The sequence below is a fragment of the Ambystoma mexicanum genome, chromosome 5p (assembly GCF_040938575.1).
Source record: "Ambystoma mexicanum isolate Mex_15411 chromosome 5p, UKY_AmexF1_1, whole genome shotgun sequence".
NCBI lineage: Eukaryota > Metazoa > Chordata > Amphibia > Caudata > Ambystomatidae > Ambystoma > Ambystoma mexicanum.
In genome coordinates this window covers 934,431,216-934,455,356 of record NC_090930.1, presented here as the reverse complement: position 1 = coordinate 934,455,356, position 24,141 = coordinate 934,431,216, and the positions used below count along the sequence as shown (strand labels likewise).

Sequence of the window (24,141 nt, the reverse complement as noted above, 5' to 3'; positions counted from 1 at the left end):
TCAAACAACGATTACTCAGGTACCTATAAATTTAACAGTACTTTACTAGGTTTAACAAACAGATACACAATGACATTTATGCAGAGTTGTTTCCCTTCGGAGCTGAGGGGGATCATGGTAGGTCAATGGTTTAATCAGTGGCTGCACAAATGGGGAGCAGTCAAAAGGACCACATTTAATGAGAATCAGGGTTGGTACAGTGAGTGTTCACAGGAATTTTAGATGTCATCATTGCAATATATACCCCACTTACCATGCTAATTTACAATATAATGATTTCAATTGATTATATCATACATGTGGTATTTTCAAATCCCAAATGACACAGCTTTGAAAATGTTCCATCCGTCTAATTAAGAGAAAAAGTCCTATTTGGACTCAATTTTTTGGACTTCTAGATACTCTTTGAAGTAATCATACCGACTACAATTTTGTCAGTGAGATTGCTTGTAGCCATGTTGGTCCAAGAAAAACGTTTTCATTTCATGGGCTTTAATAACATTATGGATGAAGGCTATGAAAAGATGCAACATGATGATGAAATATTCAAAGTTGATAGTTCACTTCCATCTCCACGTCTAGCGACAGTACATTTGTTCATTGAGGACCTAGATGCCAATTCTCCCGGATTCTTTCTGACTCCTTTAGTCATGCTTCTTCATGCTTATGCACAGGCTAGTGGCTTCAGAAGGGATGTTATATGTGACCGCAGTAGGAAAGCCAGCATTTCTGCTGTCCTCAAAATATATTTCTTTTGCAGCCATTCATATTTGAAAAATGTTTAGACTTTTGGATTATCTGCGATTGAAAATTCATTTTCTTCAGATGAATTGCTGTCTCAACCTAATTTTTGTCAACGTGGGTAGGATTATGTTTTCTTAAATGCGCAGACACACAGAATGGTGGTAGGCTGAAATTCTGTGGAAACCAAATGCTTAGAATGGTTTGTAAACTATAATGGAGTTTAGAACGTATCTATCTTTTCCATCTCTTTTGGCATATCGGCCTTTAAATTGTCCACTTAACCGTTACCTCCCAGGTGTGGTGTCACGTGCCGGGAGACCCGGTCACCTGTCAGGGGCGGGGAGAAGGAAAATAAAGGCAACACCGGAACTGGTGGATATACGTCAGTCCGGGTTTATTCAGTGCAACAAGTGGTAGTGTGTATTCTGTCCTGTGCAGCGTCTGCGCAGCGTTATCAGGCCCTGCCAGGCCCAATCACCCACGTCGGGTTTCCACCATCAGGAAACCCGACATCACACTGACGACGAGGAAGCGGGCCCACGCGCAACTGAATCAAGGTGCCGTCACGGAGAGCCCTGTGCGGAAGGAGAGCCTCGCTCTCAGGCCCCCAACATTTAGGAAGGCTCTGTACGAAAGGAGAGCCTCGTTCTCAGGCCCCCAACATTCCAAAAGGCCTGCCGGAGCTGCGTATCCATAAACGCAAAGCGGGAGCCTCGGTCTGGCACCTCCAACATTCTAGGAATCTACATGAGGCCTACTCGCACGCTAGATGCAAGCACGCACAGTGGATTTGAACACTCTACAGGATCAAGCATCACAATCCACAACAAGCCACAGCCTGCTCCAGAAACCAATCCTTCTGCTGCAAACCACCGGTGAGTGCAATCCCAAGTACAGGGGCAAGTCCTGGACACCACATCACCCCTCTCACCTTCACGGTGACAACCTCAGGAACACATGGTCGCACCAGCAGCTGAGGAGACACCCGTCCACCGCAAAATAAACCCCACAACACCAACCATGTCAAGCACAAACACTAGCCCCTTGAGGGTGAGCCCAAGCCCGTCGGCAGGGAGGGGTGCCAACACAGAACAGCCTGACCCAGCGCTCACCACCCTCATGCCACCTTTCGACCCGTTCACCACGGAAGCAGCCATCCAATGGGAGATCTGGCTGCCGCAGTTTGAAATGCACCTCGACGCAAGGGAGATCACAGTAGCAAAGAAGAAACGCACATTCCTGCTGCTCAACATTGGAGCAGCAGCTCTACGCCTATTCAACGCCATCCCGGACAATGGAGACGCAGACAACTATGATGCTGCAAAGAACGCGCTCACCAACACATTCAGGCCTGACCTCAACCCCGACTATGAGCGGTTCCATTTCTGCATGGCCAGGCAGTGGGAAAATGAGACTGTGGACAAATTCCATGCCTGCCTTTGCGAAATGGCAGTCGGCTGTGAGTTCCCCAACGAAGAGTTTGCCATCCGTCTTCAAATAATAAACGGGATATCATCAGAAAAACTGAGGAGGGACATCCTATCAGAGAGGAACATACGCCTGTCCCGCATTCTCAAAATGGCGTGTCTTTGTGAAAGCACAGATGACCAGGTAGCAGTAATTGAAGCAGCGATCCAACGACTCCCGCTCGACAACCCCAAGCCAACAGAAGACACTGCAGCCATATCGAGACATCAGAATACCTGAGAACAAGGTGAACGAAGAAGGAACTCCTCCAAATCTCAAACACCTCACGGAAGAAAATGGTGTGGTGGCGCATGGCACAGATGGGAATTAGGCCCTGCATGGGGATCAACCTGCCGAAAATGCTACCGCCTCAACCACTATGCATCAGTCTGTTTAAATCCCCCAAACAGAAGTGACCGAGAACAAACACTGTGACAAACACAAGAACGGCGGAAGAAGTTTGCTCCCCGAGAAACACCTCACCAGCCAAGCAGGAAAGGGAGAGTGAGAGCCATAGATCACACCCAGAGGAAACCAGACACGAGTGAGAGCGCATCCCCTGACAGGCGGGACAAGGAGAGGCGGAGAAAGACCAGCAAGAGAATATACCGCATACACCTCATCTCAGCAGTAGAGCCTGGAAGGTCCAAACAACGGAAAAGGCCATCATGCACCGTCGTTTCCGATGGGAAACCACTAAGAGTGGTCATATACGCAGGCGCAACAGTCAATGTCATGCCTGTATCAGCGTTCGACAAGCTCCACCCTAGTCCCAGGCTCCAAGAAAGGAAGGTTCGATTATATGCATACGGCTGCAAGAAACCCCTACCAGTACAGGGGTCATTCAAATCAGACTTTTCCCACAACAACACCACATGCCGTGCACAAGTCTACATCGTCGATGCTGGCTGCAAAACACTTCTAAGCTGTAGAACCACCGAGAAGCTGCAACTAATTCGATTTGCCTTCAGCATTCAACACACAGGACTCGATGATCTATTGGAACAACACCGCAAAGTATTCCGGGGCATCAGGTGTCTGAAAGGCAGATCCATTAAGCTTCATATTGATTCAACCATCGAACCACTGGCGGTGCACCATCGCCGAGTACCATTCCACATGAGAGAAGCCGTGGAAAAAGAACTGGAAAAACTGGAAAAGGCCGGCATAATTGAGAAGACATCAGGGCTAACCCTGTGGGTATCCCCCATGGTAGTAGCGAAGAAACCCAATCAACCCAACGCAGTCCGGATCTGCATTGATATGAGGCTCCCCAACGCAGCCATCGGAAGGGAACACCACATCACACCAACAATAGATGAGCTCATTGTCGATCGAACAGGGGCGAAAATCTTCAGCAAACTTGACCTCAGGTGTGGATATCACCAGCTCAAACTGGCCAAGGAGTCGAGATACATCACCACATTCTCCTCCCACCTCGGACTGAGATGATACAAGTGCCTAAATTTCGGCATATCGTCTGCAGCCAAAGTGTTTCAGCACAAAATCCGAAAAGTTCTCACCGGCCTGGAAGGGACTACAAACATTAGTGATGACATCATCGTATATGCCACCAACGAAAAAGAACACCTCAAATGCCTCGCTGCGGTCCTACACAGGTTTGAAGAAGCAGGACTGACCCTAAACGCAGAGAAGTGCGAATTCGGTAAAGAGGAACTCTGCTTCTTTGGATATATCTTCAACGCGAAAGGAGTGGCACCAGACCCTGCCAACGTCAACGACATCAAAAACACCAAGGCCCCATAATCCGCTACAGACGTCAGGAGTTTCATGAGAATGGTAACGTACCCAGTCCTACCCACCATCACAAGCCCCCTCCGTGAACTAACCAAAAAAGACCAGAAATGGGAATGGTCGTCCACTCACCAACAAGCATTCCAGCATATTAAAGACTCGCTGTCTGCCTCCACAACAATGGCAATTTTTGATATTGAAAGACACACTGAACTCCTAGTTGATGTCAGCCCGGTCGGCCTAGTGGAGTGCTCACACAAACAGACAAAGAAGGGAACGTACACCCCACCACATTTTCCAGTCGTGCGCTAACCAAAACCGAACAGAATTACGTGCACATAGAAAAGGAGGCCCTCGCAATCCTGTGGGGGTGCAGACACTTGAAGGTCTACCTGTTAGGCAAACAAGCAAAAGTATTCTCTGACCAGAAGCCACTCCTTCCAATTGGTTGCCTGGGCATGACCACGGGCCCTGACCCTGCAGGAAATAGCCAATGAGACGGAGGCTGACGCCATCCTGACCCACACCACCCTTGCCATCCAATCTGGAAACTGGAAGAACTTCCTAACCTCCACGGCTCAGCGCACCACAGCCGCCCAGGAGAAATTGAAAACACTGTTTTGGATCTGCCACGAACTCACCGTAGACCTCGAAGGTGTAGTACTAAAAGGACACCGAATCATGCTACCCACGACATTGGAAGAAAGCGCCCTCAAACTAGCCCAGAATGTGGGTGCCCAACATGCAACAGCGAGTGATAGACCTCGTGGGGTCCTGCGCAGCCTGCCAAGCCACCAGGAAGGCCGTGAACCCAGAACCCATCATCAGCGGCCCGAGGAGCAACAAGTGGTGGGAAGCCGTTAGCATTGATTACTGCACCATCGCCGGGGAAGGCTACTTGCTCGAACTGGTCGATGAATTTAGCCGGTATCCCGAAGTCGAGCACGTAGCATCCACAAACGCGGAGACCATGGCTCTAGCCCTAGAGAAGATATTCGCAATACATGGACTCCCGTCCAAAATCAAAAGCAACAACGGGCCTTTCACCAGCCAAGAGCTACGCCAATTCTTCCGAGACCTCAACATACGACACAAGCGGATAACCCCAGGGTGGCCGCAAGCAAGCGGCGATGCCGAACGGTTTATGGGGTTGCTCAACAAAGTCATCCACATCGCAAAGGAACGAGGACACTCATGGCTGAAGCGGTATATCGCTTCCTGAGGACCCACCGGCAGACCCCACACTCCTCGACAGGGATCAGCCCGGCAGCACTCATGTTCAGAGTACCCATACAAACAGTACTCCCTATACACCCGAACTGGGTAGCACCTGATCCGGACATCCCAGCCATAGAAGCCAGGAGGGCTAAGCGAAACGAACAAGAGAGCCTCAACCGACGAACCAGCCACCGAGAACTGTTTCCCGGAGACACAGTCCTAGTCAAATCACACCAGGGCATCTACTTCCTTGGTGCCCAAAGTGAAGGGCAGAGAAAGACTAGGGCAATTCCTGTGTGTTCCTGTTGGAATATTACGAAAAGACCAAGAGCCTTAAACCACATATCACAGGTTAGCCATATACTTTGTGTCTCACACGGTTCACCCCATAGCCTGAGACCACATAACCACATAATGCAAAAAAAAACACATCACCAACACATAACACACATAGTACCTCCTACAACAACCCACAAACTGATTTTAATCAACACCAACTTAGCAATCCCATGAGACCTGACTGATCCCACGCCTACCAACATCCTGGATGTCCTCACCCACAATGGCTACAGCATTCAATTCAAAGACAGGCTTCACTGGACCATTATCCACAAGTCATTCTGCCCAATACAAGAAAAATCAACTATGCACTCCTTTGAAACACTCTCCTTCAATTTCCCTCTCATTCCCACATATGTCATTAGCGTTATGCTCATGTACAGACCACCCAATCTTAACACATCACTCAATGACAACTTCGCCAACCTGGTCACTACCATGTCTCTCACACATGCCAACAACATATTTTCTTTTGTGATTTTACTCACCCAGGCAAGACTGCCACCATAACAACAAAGGAGGCATTACTAAACCTACTGCATGCAGTGAACATCACTCTGCACACAGCAAAGGCAACATCATGGCCTTCATCATCACAGCGTTAACACCCTCTGATGCAACATACCCCTACCACTTGACTGGCAAGATCTCCTCACTGTTCCCTTCACCATCCACCACTTGACCAATTAAATTAAATTCAAGCACAACAAGAACAAATCCTGATCTTTTAAATACTTTCCTTTAGAACACCTCAGAAAAGGCCTGCCAGCCTCCAAACCACACTGCCAGGACAACAGAACAAGGATTGCAAAACCATACTAGAAGTACTCCACAATACCCTGAAGCCAAACATTATCATAGATGCTCCATAAAAACAACTTACCATAAGAGCCAAACCACCTGCTCTCTGGAACATGCAAGAACTCAACATCAACAAAGTAGTCATCCGGACACATGAGAAACCTAGCACAACTTCCAGATCCCATTTGATCTTCACTTACTGAAAAACCTTCAAAAGCAGAGAAACACAACATGGTGGGTCAAATCTTGTTCCAAGGCAAGCTCATCCAGATCATTGAAGGAAATCAACATACCCTCTACATCTCCTCAGGACATCTTTAGCCCCCTTTGATAAAGAAACAGTTCTCCATCACCTCGGGGTTAGTACCAGTCTAACATTTCTAATGAGGTTCAGATGACCATTGAAAAGGGGCTATAAATGCAGTGGATTAAATAGTTCACCCACAGCTTCCATTTAGTACAATGCTGCTGTGTTACTGAGAAGGTCAAGAGCACTGATGGTGGTGGTGGTGGTGGGGGATGATGTTATGTACGCTCTTGGCATAGGCAAGTACAGTTTATTGTTTGGGTCTTGTAGTGACAGGTAGTAAGACGTTTCTTGAGGACCGTGATGAGTTTTTAGTTTTCTCCTGAAGACTGTCATTTTAGATTAATTTGTCAAACCCACGTGCTCTTTCATATTCTCATGTCACCTATTTTCCAATGTTAGTCATATCTTTTCCTCATTCCCCGCCTTCACCATGGAACAATCCTCTATAATTGTCTACTGCCTCTCCATTCTTCAATGGCTGCTGCTACATTGCCTGATGCTTAACTCTTCAAAACCTGTTCTGGTCTATCTCCTGCCCTCTTATGCCACTGCACTTCACCTCTTTCTTATAATCTTTCTGCCATCTGATCACCTTATCCCAATCCCCAAGATTAATCACTTTCAGGGCCAAGTTCCAGAACAGAAAATGCACCACTATCCCACTCGCCACCAAAAAAGTACTCCCACTTTAGGGTTTTGCAGCCTGGAATCCTGCTGTAGCCTCTGCTAATGAGGGGCTACAGGCGTGCTGGGGGCGCAGGGGCCTTCTCCCACCTTTTGATAATGCTCTGAATTTTTAAATGGTGAACATTCCAAAATGAAACATTTGGGGTAGAATATTTCAGGGGCAGAAACCCATGGAACCTGGCTGCATTATTGGCACAATGGAATTGGCAGATACATGGAGACCACTGTAATGACTTGAGGAGGACAACACAAGCAAACCATGCTTACCCTGGAATCAGGACAATGCTGTACACAATGGCTTCAATAACCTGGTTGGGTCAAGGCAACCCTTCATTCCCCCAGGTAATAATCTAAATACCACATTGAGGGAAATAATGGCAGTAACATTACCTACCAAGTGCTCCAAAATTGGATTTTTGGTTACCAACTGCTCTGAAACTGGATGTGTGCTATAAAGCGCTCTGAAACTGGATTCTTGGTGATATGTGTGCTATTTAAAAGCCCAGAGTTATTATTATCCATAGTGATGTTCTCCCTTTAAAACATACACCGTAGCACTGAGAGCTGAATGTTCATGAGGGTTTCTCACGCCATCTAAAAGGGGTCTGCCTGCTGATATAGGAGTCTGCCTGACTAGCACAGCTGGCAAGACTACCTACGAGCAGCACATTACCTATACTTATATTGTAGCATGTAATATATCTCACTTTGTCAGTGGAGAAAATAAATATAACAAATACAACACTGGTCCCATACACAGTATTAGGAAGCAAAGCAAATGTTCAGCAGTATGTGTAATTCAAGCCACAAATACATATTGAGGCATCTGTTAATTTCTTACCCGTAGCCTGCCAAAAATCCAAGACTGGGAGGACTGACTTTGTCACTGAAAACAACCATCTCCAGGCTATTAACGTTTTTATTGAAGGTTCGTGATGTTTGGTTTACAACCCACCATTCCCGAATCCCCTCAGGACTGATTTCCTTTTTGAGCGAAACAGTGAGATTTACATACTCTCCATCTGTAAAACAAAGACAAGAATGAGCAACATTGCTTTAAAATGTACCATGCAATATTCAGAGATGAGTTCTATCATTAAAGAAATAGAATTGCTTTGGTATGTCACGGGCAGTCAGACGGGGTCAATACTTTTGCATAGTTGCATGATGATCCAAGTCCTTGCCATAACCAAATGAATCTCCGCACTGGCCCAGCTGTGAAAAATTCAGGCCAGCATCTCTCTCTTTGTTTACTGCACATCATTGCAAGGGCTAATGCAACATGGGACCAAGAAATGCATGCGATTAGTAATGCTGCTCTTTGCACATGTGCAAAAAATGTAGGCTCCCTATGCAACTTAAACTGTGCACATAAAGGGAGATTTCTAACGTTCCAAAGAGATCAAAATCGAAATGACCGTCAGCAAATCAAATCAGACACTGCAGTTTTTGCAGAATGATGTGTAATGAGTCACAACAGAATGTAAACAAGAGCAACACACGTTTTAAATACTTACTTTTCAGAAGCTGCCTTACAGATTTGGTTGTGGAATCGCTGGGTGCTTTTATGTACCACGGAAAGATTTTTTCTAGGACCCTGTTCAAAGAAGGTATATTTACTTTTATTTTTTCTGAAGGACACAGGGGACCCCACACTCTGGGTTGGGGTATTAATGTAGCAATTAATCACAGAAAAACAACCAGAGGGTACAATTTAAAGGTAGGTATTAAGGATTTTTATTAGACCTGATACATTTTAAATATATGAGTCAAATCATGATTTAATCTGCACGTACAGCAATAATTTACATAGCAGGAAACAACTTTTTAAGAACACATCTAGATAATAAGATTCATACTGTTGAATCGTTCAAACATTCATCCACATGCATCCGTCAACCAACAATCGACTCATACCAAACACCAATGGATATAATGGATATAAAGGATAAAATCTATAAAAAATCATGACATATAATTCATCAATTGGATTATTTATAGAAAGAATGTGAAATCAATATGCTTGACCACAATGGATAGTAAAAGTGGTCAAAGAGTTGAGATGGGTCCCAGAAGTCTCCGACCAGGACCTCATCACATTTTTCTCTCTCTACCGGTTTCGACATATGTACTTTATTATAGTGACGTCTTCATCAGGAGATACATTCTTGACATAGAAAGGGGGAGGCAGTCCATACCTCCCTTTTATTTTAACTGGGTCGGCTGTTTTTTTCAAATTCACAGCGTTCAAAGACTGGTTCCTGCACAGGGAATGGTTAAGCTATGGGTGGGCTAGTATGTCCAATTAATGACACAGCTCGAAAGGTGAGTGTAGTGGCACCTACAGTCGTCCCACGCTGGGCCACGCTGGTGTATTGGAGCCCTTCAACTAGGAGTTGCTTGTCTGGCTGCTACCCGCTGGGTGTTTTGGGGCGAGTGAGCACTGGTGGACACAGACGCTCAGAAGGTATATTTACATGTGCATGTTGTGTACAGCAAATACCCTAACACACAAAAATAGCACGCAGTCTAAAATAACCTTATTTGTACTGTTCCTCTGTGTCATTCACATAGTCGAAATCTAATCATTAACAGTGGTAAGCTACACATTTGGTTTATTGTCGCTAATGATGGACATGTGCTAAAGGCATGTACTGACCTGTACGTTCAGTATTCACTTGGGGAGGAGCTTGTAAGGTAGGAAATTGCAAACTTTGCCCCTCCAGATGTTTAGGACTGCACCCCCTATCAGCCCTACCCAGCATAGTAACTGTTGAGGGATCGGGGCGTCAACGCCAAAAGAATCTGGAGAGCTGCCTATTGCAGGAACATGTCCTAAAATAAGGAACCTGTGTCGTGTAGTAGTACACATCACAGACTATTCCTTACATCTCCCACAAGCACTAAATAGGTAATGACATCTGCTCTCTGGAACTTCACTGCAATTGTTCATAATTAGCGCTCCAGTTTCAAATAGATCTACAAATGGCATGATACAATGCACAAATACATTTAATTTGATTTACTATCATATCTCATGGCATCTTTTAGCATTCATTCTCCACCTGGACAATTCTGTCAGTGGCAAAGGCAATACCACATACCCTCCTGCTATTAATCACGAGTGAATTCAATATAACCAGAATCCTCTACAACTGGCCGGGAGGATAGCTCAGGGCCAACATGATCGTCTTGGAAGCAAGACAACGCCAAGCAACACAGGTTTGAATCCTGGTCCCGCTTAAAAACTGGTCTCTGGTATTTAGTGCGTAAACAAATATTTATTTATTAACTCATAGGCTGTCTTGAGCACATCTGGAAGCCATTTCACATCCATCACATGATTTAAGCAAGTGCCGCTACTACCTTCTGCTAGTAACGTCCTCTATGAAAGTTTGCTTGTCAATATGTGCAGCTTTCTGTCCCTCTAGGGATCACATTAATGTTCAATCACAATACCTAAAACTACTTTTGCATCCAGGCAATCACTATCCTATTCCCTTCCCACCCCCCAGCTATCTTCCCCTGTATACTTTGACTTACACAAGCTCTATCTCTTGCATTTAGCCTCTTTTGCTTTCTGGTTATTTTCTTTCCTGTTTGCTTTTCACCCCACGGACCACAATCTGATTTTAACTTGGGTGGGATCTTAATACGCTTCTGCATGGACAAGGCTCATCTCTTTAAGACCACTACGCTGACTATGTGGGCAGTATGAAAGACTCAAAACCTAATATGGACAAGTTTGCTTTTTTTGCACATCAATTGTGTTACTTGTCCTTCAGTGCAAACCCTCAGTAGATAGTAGCCAGTTTGGCAATGAAGTTCAAGATTGTTCGAAAGCTACACATATTACTGCCACATTAGGGAATAAGTACGTTATACAGAAGGTATGTTGGCTAACGTGCACGTTTATTTACCAGTGCATTGGAAGTTTATAATGTTGGTTTAATCCAAAAATGCACATGTGGTAACTTATCTTTGTAGTTTGCCTTCTCAAACATGCACAGTTAATATATATATATATATATATATATATATATATATATATATATATATATATATATATATATATAGCTATTTATTCAAACTAATTTAGTAATCAAGACAATTTTGCAAAACGAGTTAAAATATATTTTTTCAAAACGTTGTGCTAATAGATTAACAAATCAAATTCTGAACATTTCACATGTTTGTTCATTTTCCATTTCAGATGTGTTCTAACTAAATGTACTTACACGTTTGCAGCTGCCTTTGTGGTATTGTCAGACATCATTTGGGCAAGATCCTTTCGAGTGTCAGGGGGCAGATCAACTGTGTACTTGTCAAATGTTATTTCTGCTTTTGCACCAAGACTGAGATTTCTACAACAAATAACAAAGAAAAACATACGATGGTTGCTGTTATTGAAGCAAAAAAGATGATTTAAGCAACTTGAAAAGAAATACACGTCCTATGATGATTTCCCTTCTCTCTTGAATACATGAACTTATTTTCACCATTTCACCAGTATATTCAGCCTGTTTGCTTCTGGCTGTAAACGGTACATGAGCTTCACTGAGAGGTTGTTGGTGTTTTGGAATACATGTAAACACAAAGGACCTCATTATGAGTTTGGTGTTAATTACTGAAGAATTAATGCCAAACGATTACAGTTTATAATGTGCCTGATAACAAGTGGCGGAATGCCGGTGTTAACCCCCAATTGTGATGTTGATGGGACTCTATGGGGATTTTGGCGGTATTACCGTCAGAAATTCCTCTGTATATATATGCTGAAGGTAACTGCTTACCTTTATCTCTACACTCTCTGACAGTGCCGTAAAAGTGTCAGTAGCTCATTACAGCCAGAACACGGGGCAGTAACACATCTCCTGTAGAAAATACAGCACTTCCAAGCTCGTAATGTGGCCACACGTCCCTGGTTCACAAAAGACATTTAGAAAAGAGGAACGTGCATCCGGCAGAAACTGAGCTTGGCCTCACAACTCCCTGAACCACTCGTTTTGTGGTCTGCTTGGAAAGCGCACATGGAGCAACAGTATCCCGGAAATGTTTAGTAAAAGCATAGGAACCATTTCTCTGCAAGGAAAAAAACATATTAAGCCACTCCTACTGCAGTGAGTCACTCCTGTTCCAATCCTTCATTATACCGGTTGACTATTTATTTTCGTGCACATGCAAATAGACTTTTATGTTTTTCCCATGTATCCCTTTCAACGTGTTTCCAGCCAATTAAATGTATGGGCAAAGTGGCTGCATTCAGTGAAATTCATGCATAAAGTGCAATGTGTGCATGCCTTTTGATTGCACATCTCAGAATGTATTTCTTCTGTGGATTGCAAGCAATCTGGTTATGATTAATTCATGATGTTTTGTTTTCCTATTTTTCCTAATCTGCGGGTTACAATAATGTAGGGGTGTCATTTTGTCTTTGGCAGTAATGGTAACATCACACTTTTTGTAATTTTGCTTTTTGTACAATTTGCCTGATTACAATTATGTACTCCATTCAGTATTTTCACATTTTATTTGTGCTATTTTCAATATACTTCATACAGTACATTTTGAATGCAGCATTCTGAAAATATTGCATTCAGATATTGTATTAGCACATGTCATAAATATTGCATGATTATGAGTTGGAGTTGTAGTGAGATATATATCTATGGAATGTATCATCTATACTGTTTTAGTTGGTCTTTACTATTGACCCCCCACCATAACAATCCTACGCCATAGTCTGGGTTTTTAGCAGTGAGAAAGCAAAATTGAACTGGAAAATTAATGTTTTGAATAATTATCTACATGGACATGTGATATTGGTAAAAATAACACGTTCATATTTGTTAGATTATTCTTAATCGGGAGATATCTTTTATGTTTCTGGCACTTCATGCATGATAAAGGTATTAAAATATTCATACGATTGGTGTTTTTCTGCTGAATCCAGATCTGTATTCCGTTTTCTAATTGGACAAATGGTTCATAAATTATAATTAATAATGTCTTTCCAGTTGTCACTTTGAATGACAATTTGAAGTCAACTTTGTGCTGTACATTTTTACTGTATTGCATGTGTGTGTGGCTTGACCCTTTATCAACAGGAATCATGTTTTGAAAACGTTATTTTGTTGAACAAAGGATCATTTTAATAGGCTTATTAATGGAACAGATGTGCATCTTTATGAAGCATAATTTTCTCCAAGGGTAAGTGTCGGTAACTCCCCTAGGCATCTGTTTCTTTGAAATGACACCTAACTGATTGACTAGGAATACATTAACCCCTTATATAGTTGTCTTTCAAATTTGCTACAAAAATCAAGACCATGTTCTGGCCTGTATTTCCAAAACATCGCTTACATTTGAGGTTATAATTAAAGTTTGGAAATAGGTTCATTGCCATCAGTACACACAGTTGCTCTGTGTATCTTTGATGCATTGATGTAAGTGGTATGCTATTAGGATATGCAGGACACACACATTTTTGCTAATTCAAAATCCACATTATAGGTAGATTCTGTCACATGTAAAAGGAAAATGTGCTATTTAAGCTATTTAAATTGCACTAGCAATCAACCAATATGTTGGTCTGTCCCTAGATACAATTATGATCTAACTTGCAACAGATATTCTAAATTGTAAATACTTGCACATTCCTTCCTTTCCCTTATCGTATAGACCACTACTTTCCACAATCACAGATTTGGTTTAGCTATGCATGTGATAAAACATGTGATTGAAGCTACAATAACAACATACAATCGTCACATTTTGTTGTTAGAGAAGAGTGTCCAGTGAATTTTGCTTTCACTTTTTTTGTGTGATGTTAATTATTTGTTAGTTAAGTCCTTCAGTGTAAAGCAACATTCTGGCCTCGAAATGATTTAACAGAGAGCATCACATTCAATCAAATAATATGTTCCAGATACCCTCGTATTTCTGAAGGGAAAAACAGTAGGGAGATGGGATTCCCGAGATGTGTGTTTTTTAAGAGTCCCAGTTGAACTAGGGATAAACATGGGACTTGATTGTACTAATCATTTATTTTTAAGTTTACTTTAAGACATCTGCAGGTGACCCGGAGATGGCTGTGGTCAGTAAGTCCTCATACTGAACTTCATACTGAACTCAGACAGCTCTAGGTTTCATTGGGCATAGTCAAATACATGTTGGAAATGTTTTTGAAGTTTTTAACATATTCATGCATGAGTAGCAGATGTATTAACCAATGCATGTTCCTGTGTTTGTTATAGCATATTCTGATGTAGTACTATTTTTGTATTGTACCAGTAAATAGTTCAAAAGGGGACATATGAGTGGCTGAAATGGGTATAGATTTCAGGGAAATTATGGTCAGTGGTAACTTGATGTCACAACTGGTTTCAGAATCCACCACACGCTTCTACAGAATTCCCCCAATTTTCTTGATATATTGCTTTACTCTCTGCTAGATGCTGGGCAGCAGATGATGTGTAGTTCCCTTTTTACTCCCAATATTTCCCACAACTTTGTCATCAATCCACAGTTAAAGTGACACATCGAACTGACTCAATCCTTTGCTGTAGACCCGAATGAGAAAAGATGTGGTTGATTAATTAAATGGCAGAAGTCTATGCCTTACATTTTGGGGCTGGAAACATTCAATCCACTTTGTAAATAAGTGAGTAACCATTAACATGTATTTGCTTCAGTGGGCAAAATGAACCACTGGTCCAAAAAAAATAGATCTATATATCGGACCACGGCAATGTCAACCCTCTTTCTATAGAAGAGCTCAGTGAGTGGGAGCACTTTGTTGGAAATGAGCACAAACAAGGCTATTCTTTAAATATATGTTTACATCTTGACCAAGTGTGGTCAGTAAGCAATCTGACGTGGTATCGTCAACGTCACTTGAAATCCACAAAGACCAGCTGTTGCTCTATCAATGGTGTGATTCAACATAATACCTTTTAATAAGGTTGGAACTCTGCAATGGTCATAACGAGAATGGCGTTATCTGACAACAATCCATTTTGAATTTGAAACATGTTCATTCCCCTGTTTATCTTGTTGAGATGGGGGATTACATTTTCTGGATCTTGCAGATATTGATAAAATATACCAATGGTTGGATACTCTTTTTGAGCGGTTATTACATTGCTTTCTAAAGCATCTCTACTCCATTGAAAAGAGGAAAGTTCACTTTTGGCAAAGTACTGTGATTAAGTCATTGCTGTTATTAATGTTTTTCCCTGGAGGTTATTCCATAACAATGCATTTCCCTTGTAGAGCTCCAGCTTTCTGTGTTTCAAAGGTTTGTCTGTTAGCACACAGTATACCCCTGACTTTCCAATTCATCAAGTGTTCTAGAAATCTATGTTGGAGATAATCTGAATCAATACTTATTGCCATTTCTTGCAGTTGATGATCTATGGCGGTGAGGATGCCTTGATATGGTTCTATGTCAATATTTCGATTTTTGTAACCAAAAGACCGATTTATTTCAGCAGATTTTAGGTGGCCTGCAAAAATCTAAATAATGAAATGTTTTCACCCCATCCCCTCTTCTCAGATTTAGTTGGAATTAGGGGTTTCACCCCACAAACCCCCCGCACCCAGACCCCACCGTTTCCCTCCCCTCCCAACACCCCCCACCAAAATGAACACAAACGCACACACATAGCCACTTACCCACTCTCCTCCTGGCCGCTGCTGGGTCCTGGCGTGCCTGTCAGCCCCTGCTTACACTTCTGTGCATCGCAGGGGTTGACAGTTCGATTTAGAAAGACCACTGTGTGCAGTCACAGAGTGATCTTTCTAAATAGATTTTCTTTTGGTCTTTTTAAAAAGGTCTCTTGACCTAAGACCCTTGATATATGGCAATCAGCTCTGTCACCTGATTACTCCAGGCATCAATTTTATTTTTAATTTTATTACACACTGAGGGTTTTGGGGTGTCATTCACCAAAGCATTTTTGATGACAGCTTCTAATTACTTTCCATCCGTTTCAGTGATATGGTAAGAACAGCCATTAACAAAAATTGTGAATGTTCTCTGAAAGGTGTTTTCTTTATACACTTTGAGAGGAGACGTTAGATATGCCTCTATATTTCCAGTTATTTTGAAATCTTAATCTTCTTAATATTTCTCATCAACCAAGTCGTGTAAGCTTGCTAATCCTTGAGCCATCAGACTCTTTATTTTCGCCATGCCTGATCTCTACAGGCTATTGTTGCATAGAAACAATTCAGGAGATAATAGTTGATTTATAAACATTTCCAGTCCCTATTCAGTCATTTTATTCAAACATTGCAGAGGGTGGTTGGAGGACTGAACTATACTATATTCCCCATAGATCAACAGGCGGCAGTTTTTCAATGCTGTTGGCACCACTGATTATTTTCCCTCATCATTTTACTTCAACAGATGATAATGTCTTACTTGCATATATAATTATGTTTTTAAGCTGGTGATGTTTCTGATACAAGACTACAAGTAAACAGGAGTTGAATAACCCTGTTTCTAGGAACACATCCTTGTATTTAATGGAGTAAGCCAAGCACAGAGCTTAGTAAAATCTGTTTTTACATGTGTGTGTGTGTCCACCGCTCCCACTTTACCACTACCTTCAATAAATGAAGGACTGAGTGATCTCTATGTAATTATATATGAATTTATGACTGTAGTTGGACAGTCCTAAGAGGGTTGATAACTATGATAGATGTGTGAGGTTTTCAGCCTAGGTATAGCTTTGTCCATCTTCTTCTGATGATTAAGTCCCTCAGCTATGATTTCATGTCCTAGAAAGTTTACTTTGGTTCTACACCAATTTGCTTTCTGAAGGGATCATTTCATGCCTTTGTTGATTAATTGTGTCACTACGTGGTGGATCAAGTGTTCTTCCACAGTTTTACTTTATGTTATGAGGAAATGTACGCAGGCCAGGTTCTCTCTTGCTAAAAGGTCACGCATGGCTTTATGCAGGAATATATTACATGAATTCCCACTATTAATCAACCCAAATGGCCTATGAGTCAAAACATTCTTCACTCCTCCCAATGTAAAGGTACTTTTATATTGGTGTTCACAGAGGACCAAGATGGTTCAATATCCATTTGTAAAATCAAGAGCTGAGTACACTTTAGAACCATTCATGGTCGGTAGAGGGGACTTGTGCACCCTGTTATTCAATTCCCTTAGGTCTGCACAGTTTCCATTTCCCATTGGCTTTTAATGTTCCTAGTACTAGGTTACCAAAGGTACTATGGGATTGAAAAAATGATCCCATCAGATCCCCGTTTCTTGCAACTAACTGGGCTATTCCATAGATCCAAAAGGTCACCTGTGTTGTCTTACACATACCAGTGCCATAATAGGGTCTGTCAGGATTGTTACATAGTGGAGAGGCATGTGTTCACAGTTATATGAATAAACAGAGAAGGTGTTTTGGATATCCAGAAACACGTGTCTCAATTGCTGTCTTTTCTCATCTGTATCTGAGGCAGCAGCTGGATTGATCTGTTCTTCTACAATCTTACAGAAACCTGGACACTTTTCTGCAGTGTCAATTTCTGAAGTATCGTCAAGATGGGTGGATAGCTCTCTGTTTTAATGTTACCTACCTGGAATTAGGATTCCTGGTTTTAAGGTATTTAGTGGTAACTCGGAACAGCCCTTCATTTTCCAAACTATCATAGGTAATGTCCTCCACCATGTAAGGGCTATTGGAGTACACCATGCTTTTCCCCCACCCCAATGCATATAGAGAGTCACTGGTTCGAAACAAACAGTATTTTTAGAAATATCTTCAGGTATTTTACCAATGTTAGGATTTTCTAGGCCCATTGAAAATGTTTTTGGGATTCATCATCATTCCAAGAGAGGTGTCTTGAGACACAATGTCACTTTGGGGATCATTATCGTTAATCACTATTCGAATGGTATCATCTTTGAAATCTACTAACTGAGTCACATATGAAGCAGAAGAGTATTATTTAAATTAATGAAAGCTTCTTCATTATAGAAGGTGTGTGCTTTTCTGACCTTTATCAGCAAATAATATTTTCAGGTATTTCCAGGGATAAAATAACTTCCTGACACCTCCACACTCAAGGAATCAACACTGTCCAGACAAAATTCAGTTTCCCTGAATAGTAATAACAGGCCGATAACAGGCCATAATACACTGAGATGTAAAGTGAAGGGAGAGAGTGACCATGTTAGTCATTGGACAGAGCTCCAAAGCCATCGTAATGCTTTAAGAATACAAGTGCAGACTGTGATGGAGGAGCTAACCATTTTAAAAGAAAATTATGCTGACCGTTGTGAAGGAGGTAGTGTTTGCACGCACTCTACCCCTTATCTACCAGCAGAGCATGGCCCACAGAAGACTATATTAACTACTGGGCCAGTACCATCAGGACTCCAGGGGACTACATGTATAAGACACACCAATTCCGGCATTGTCGCTGTTTAGTATCCTCCGAAGTTGATGAAGATACATCCGATGAATGTACAGACTACTGAAAAAAAACATCTCATGAACAGGCATATACCCCAAGCTCGGTCTTCCCTAGTGGGGAAGGATCATAATAAAGCCGCCTCCACCTGGCACCCCAGCCACGGGCACTTGGCTAAGGGCTGAGGTACTGTGGCAGGGGAGCCAGCTGCTAGAAAGAAGCAGGACAGAACAATTGCTTTACACAAGTCCCCGCAGTTAACTGAAGGTCGGTTTGAAACCTCCCAGGGACTTATAAATAAATGCATTCAACGGATTTGCTACGTGAGGGACTGCAAATCAGTTATCAGCGAGGATTTGGATTCTGGTAGCAGAATTCTATCTGGCACTTCAACAGGCACATATTACATTAGAATGGAGTTAACAGGCCCCTAATTAGCCCAGAATGTATCATCACTGGAATTTAGAACATGCCATACTGCAACGTCAACATCGTACAGCCCCCACAGCTTGGCCCACTCAGCGAAATTCGCCAAACTAATAGACCAGATGTGCAAGCAAGGTTAAGGGTCATCTCACTCTCTGGGGCAATGGTATCAGGTGACTGGGTGCCTTTGGAACCCAATAGTTTGATAACATTTGGCCGGGTTTTGCTGGATGAAGAAAGTCTTGAAGGAGTTTGTTGACCACTTTTGCCGGATGTCTTTCTACAATTGGTGCCTAGTCCCACATCTATTGAACCATCCAAGCCTGGTTGTAAAATCAACCTTGTACTGGAATGTGGCTGATGTCCATAGACTAATAGCTGATGCAAAATGGATTAGTTACATTCATGATTTTGACCTTGTTTGCTTGCAGGAAACCTGGGCGAAGGAAGTTGATGACATACAAGATTTTAGCACTTATCTGATTCTGGCGAGAAGGGGCCCAAGGGGGAGATCCAAAGGTGGGCTGCTGACTTGGGTTAGCCCCCAGCTCCACCTTCAGTTCATCAACAGACCAACAGGTTCTCACAATCTGCAATGCTTAGAAGCAACCTCTAGGGAAGGGAGGACAATAGTCTTGTTTAATATTTACAACAGACCCTATGGTGAGCTGCCATTGTCGAGTTTACAAAAAATGCTTCAGTTCATTTTGGACTATGAACAACATGATATGGACTCCCCACTTGTGCTGGCAATGGGTGATATTAATATACAGATCGAGCCTCTGAAAGATCTTATAGTCCTGTGGGATGACCAGGTCTTTGTGGGAGGCATACCTGCCTTAGAGTGTGCCAATCCATTGAGAAGTCCCTGTATGCAATTGAGACAGCATGTATATTTTATGATGCTAATCTGGGAGCCTTGCAATGGCAGAATTACACCTGATCAACCAGCAGAAGCTACTTGCGTTGGGCATAGTGGGAGTTCAAGGAAGTTTTCATAATTGCAAAAAGATTGGGAAAATCTAGCAAGCCTTGAGTTTCTCAAGCATAGTGAAAGTGATAATTACACGAGTTGCAGTGTTATTCACTGTGTGGGCTGCTGGGAGATTACCAGCTTGAGTGTACCAGGCGCTATTCCAATCACCCTTATGGGTCACATCAGGTGCTGTATGAAGTGGCACTCCATCGATCTCCATTCCCTGAAGCCCAACATCTATGGCACAATCGAACCTTATCTTACCACTATTTGTACGGACAACACTGCCACCTCGAATATTCTGGACAATTACAATGAGCGAGTGCATGTTATGTTTCCCCTCTTTACCAGACCAGCAAGGAAGATTAAGTGGGTATCTTGGTCGAACAAGGGTTGGTTTGATGAAGAATGTAAAACTGCTAAGGAGAGATTGTTATCATATTTAAAAAATGAAGTGGCAATTGATAAGCAGCATCTAAGGACTCTTAGGTCAGTGTATAAAGATACTATCCAGAAAAAGAAGGACATGCTTGCTAACAACAAATGGGTTTTTTTATTGTTTGCCTGTAGAGTGGGCGATCTTATCAGCTTCTCAAAGCTGGTAGCGGAGGAAGGACTTGAATGCACCACACCTGTGAAATGCCAAAAATGTACCTGGAACCACTATTGCTGTAAACTATATATGGGCCAACAGGTGGGTGCCAGGGAGGTTTGTTCCAGTTGTAGCAACCCAGCTATAGGGAAAGATTATGTTGTAATAACAGTAAAGGAGGTGGAGGAAGCTATTGAGGGTTTGGGAGTCGGGAAAGCACCAGGCCCAGACAAAATCCCCATAGACCTCTACAAAAATAAGAAGTCTATCTGGGTGTCCACATTGTACTGCATTTGTGATTCTGTTGCAACTATTGGAAAGGTTCCTTAATCTTGGTGTGAAGTGGAAAACTTGCCCATTTACAAGAAGGGTAACAGGAGCCTCCTGGGGAATTATAGACCCATATCCCTCCTGAATGCTGCTGGTCAAGGTCTTTACAATTTTTGTCGACCTTTGAACAGCTTTTGATTGCGTTCCACAAAGGCTCTTATGGGAGGTGTTTCAAAAGAAAGGTATTCCAGAGAATGTACTCCTTAACGTTACATCCCTTTATACTGACAACAAGACCTCAGTTAGATAGGACCTGGGTGGGGAATTAACCAAACTGCTAAAGGTCGAGAGAGGTGACTGACAGGGTTGTGTGTTGGCCCCCCTTCTCTTCCATCTATATATTAACGAGTTATTAACGAGTTAATTGAGGAGCTCCTGGAATCCTGTCTTGATCCACCCAAACTAGAAACCAACACATTGAACTTAACCTTCTCTGCTCTACGTGTTCTTTAATTAAATTATGGACGACTATTTATATGAAATACATAAAACACTGTTTGTCTTTACTTATTGACTAATGCAAAGATTCTACAAATCATAGTTGAATAATTACTTAACTGTCTAGTGACAGGATTTGAACGTGTGCAGGGGACGGGAGGGTTCCGTTTTGGATCCTCTTTCTCTTCTGGTAATAAGGGACTCCCCATCCCCATTCGTCCCCATAGGGCTGCATGGGAATTGGAAGCTCGGATGCACCGGCACTGTTTATAACGGTGCTGGTGCATCCACGAGTTGTGCTCGCGGGTGACGCACTGCCCGCCAGGTCGGACCTGGCGGGCAGAGCGAGACCGAGAGCACAATTCGTAGTATGGCAGTATGGTAGCAACTGTGCCGGTAGCGTTACCGGCGCCATTGTTGCCTTACCGCTATACTTATAATGAGGCCCATTGTGTTGAATCCAGGTGGCCACTGAAGTTGGCCACTGCTTTAAATCTTGCTGCTCTCTGATGTTAGCCATTGTGATTGCCTCTGCTTTAAATCTTGCTGCATTGTGGAGTTAGACATTGTGTTGAATCCAAGTGCACCCAGAAGTTTGATATCTGCATTAAATCTTACTGCACTTAGAAGATAGACTCTGGGGGTCACTACAACCCTGTTACTCCGATAACAGCAGTGTCTCTAGGCTCACTGGCACCATTGTTACCAGACCGGCAGAGTACAAGTTTGGGGGCCGGATGCCCTCCCGCCTGCCAGGTTTGACCTGGTGGGCGGAACGGCACCCATCCCCAGACTTTGACGGTAGCACTGGCACCATTATGAATGCGCGGTGCTACCATCTTCCCCTTTCCCATTCGCCGGGAAATGGGGAGTTACCTTTTCCGGCGCCTGGCTTCTGGGACCGCTGGGGCTCTAATGCCCCGGCAATTCCCCAAAGCCAGGTGCCGAAACAAAGCACAACTCCGGCGGCAGCTGTGCCGTTTCTACCGCCGGAGTCGTAATGAGACCCCTGAGTTGAATTCAGGTGCCCAATGAAGTTTGCCACTGCAAGTTTGCCACTGCGCTTCTCTCCTGTTTCGTTCCCCGAGCCCATCTCCACCCCCACTCTCCCCCACCCCTTCTCTGTTTGGCTCATCGTAATAAGAAACAGAACCATTAGTGAGTGCCAGGGCAGCCTGCCAGATCAGCTGGCTAGGGACTTTGGCAAGGCACCTCACCTCACCAGGGCACCTCCATTGCCTGCCTGCCGGTATGCCCTGGCATTGCATCCCCACAAAGTATAGCTGTTGCCTCCTGCAGCGACACACATGTAAGTGACTTCATGACAGCAGCGAGGTTGAATTCTGAATCTAGATAATAGTGGATTACACCTCAGTACATTCTTCCTCCACAACTCCTGAATCAGACTTGGCTTCATTTCACCTTAGTTGTATTGACTTATACCACAATGTAATCCCTCCCACAGCGCAGTTCTGACATAAGATTGGTTAGATTATGAGGCTTCCTAGTATGAGGCCCCACAGGGAGGCTTTCGCCACTGTGAACCGATATAACTATGAAACCCCAGCAACTGGAGGCTCCCAAGCCCCATGTGACTCTGAGTGTGAAATTCATCCACCACACAGAGGCCTTCACCACTGTACCACTGTGAAGCAGACAACCACAAAATACCCCAAAGTGAAGAACAAACTATTGGGAGAATCAAACCAATCTTAGTAACTCATCAATACAATGGGATCAGGAGCCATAATAAAAGAAATTCTGAGATTGAAATACAACCACCACAGAGAGGCTTTTGCCACTGTGAACCCCACACAGCCACAAAAACCCCAACGTCCTGAGGGTCCCAAGCTCCACAAAACTCTGAGACTAACATACACCCACGACAGAGAGACCAGCACTACTGTAAACTATACAGGACCCCACATGGGAAGACAAAACCATTGGGAGAATAAAAACAATCTAACTCGCCTAGCAATACAAGGATCAGGAACCTTACCCATTTGGATCAGGACCCATAACTGAGTAGGAACCCACACAAACTGAGTAGGAACCTATCAATCCGTAATCCAGCACTGCTGTTATTTCAAAACCCTGAAACCATAGCGAGAAAGACGTCACACACACCTCACATGACCTTATGGGCCAGCACTCCACACACAAAACACACAACCCACACATCCGCCAAAAGAACAAACAGCTGCAAGCAAACAACCCATACACTCGACATTGCCCCTCTGGACACAATAACCCCAGTGTGCACAATCCAAACACTCTCAGAAAGCCGACACGCACAGACACCAGTTTCCCCAGGCTCTGCAAGCATCAACAGAAGAGCACAACCCCTATTCTCACCCTCTTCCCTCACTAACCCACCCAACCCACTTTCTTACAGAGCAACATGAGCGCCTGAAGACCATGCAAGTTGCAGTGGTGCGTGGCATAAATCAACTTAACATATCATAACATGACCTAACAAAACATTAGCTGTAATGTACAGTTAAGCATAGGTCAAATTTAAGGAGTATCAGTGAGAGAGTTGGAATTAAACTGCACTATTCGTACTAACCTATGCAAGTGTCAATGCAATACTATCCGTTGCTTGTTAAATCA

At 43.2% G+C, this 24,141-nt stretch overlaps 1 protein-coding gene across 8 annotated transcripts in view; it reads right to left on the bottom strand.

Annotated features, from left to right (window-relative positions):
* Window positions 1–24,141, bottom strand: part of PIEZO2 (piezo type mechanosensitive ion channel component 2) — a 1,512,892-nt gene that overhangs the window by 12,897 nt on the left and 1,475,854 nt on the right. For all 8 annotated transcript variants that reach the window (XM_069613375.1, XM_069613368.1, XM_069613370.1 and 5 more), the window contains 3 exons: window positions 11,560–11,685; window positions 8,839–8,918; window positions 8,163–8,343 (listed from right to left, as the gene is read on the bottom strand). In XM_069613375.1, the coding sequence (XP_069469476.1) occupies window positions 8,163–8,343; window positions 8,839–8,918; window positions 11,560–11,685 (387 nt within the window). The remainder of the gene's footprint in view (window positions 1–8,162; window positions 8,344–8,838; window positions 8,919–11,559; window positions 11,686–24,141) is intronic.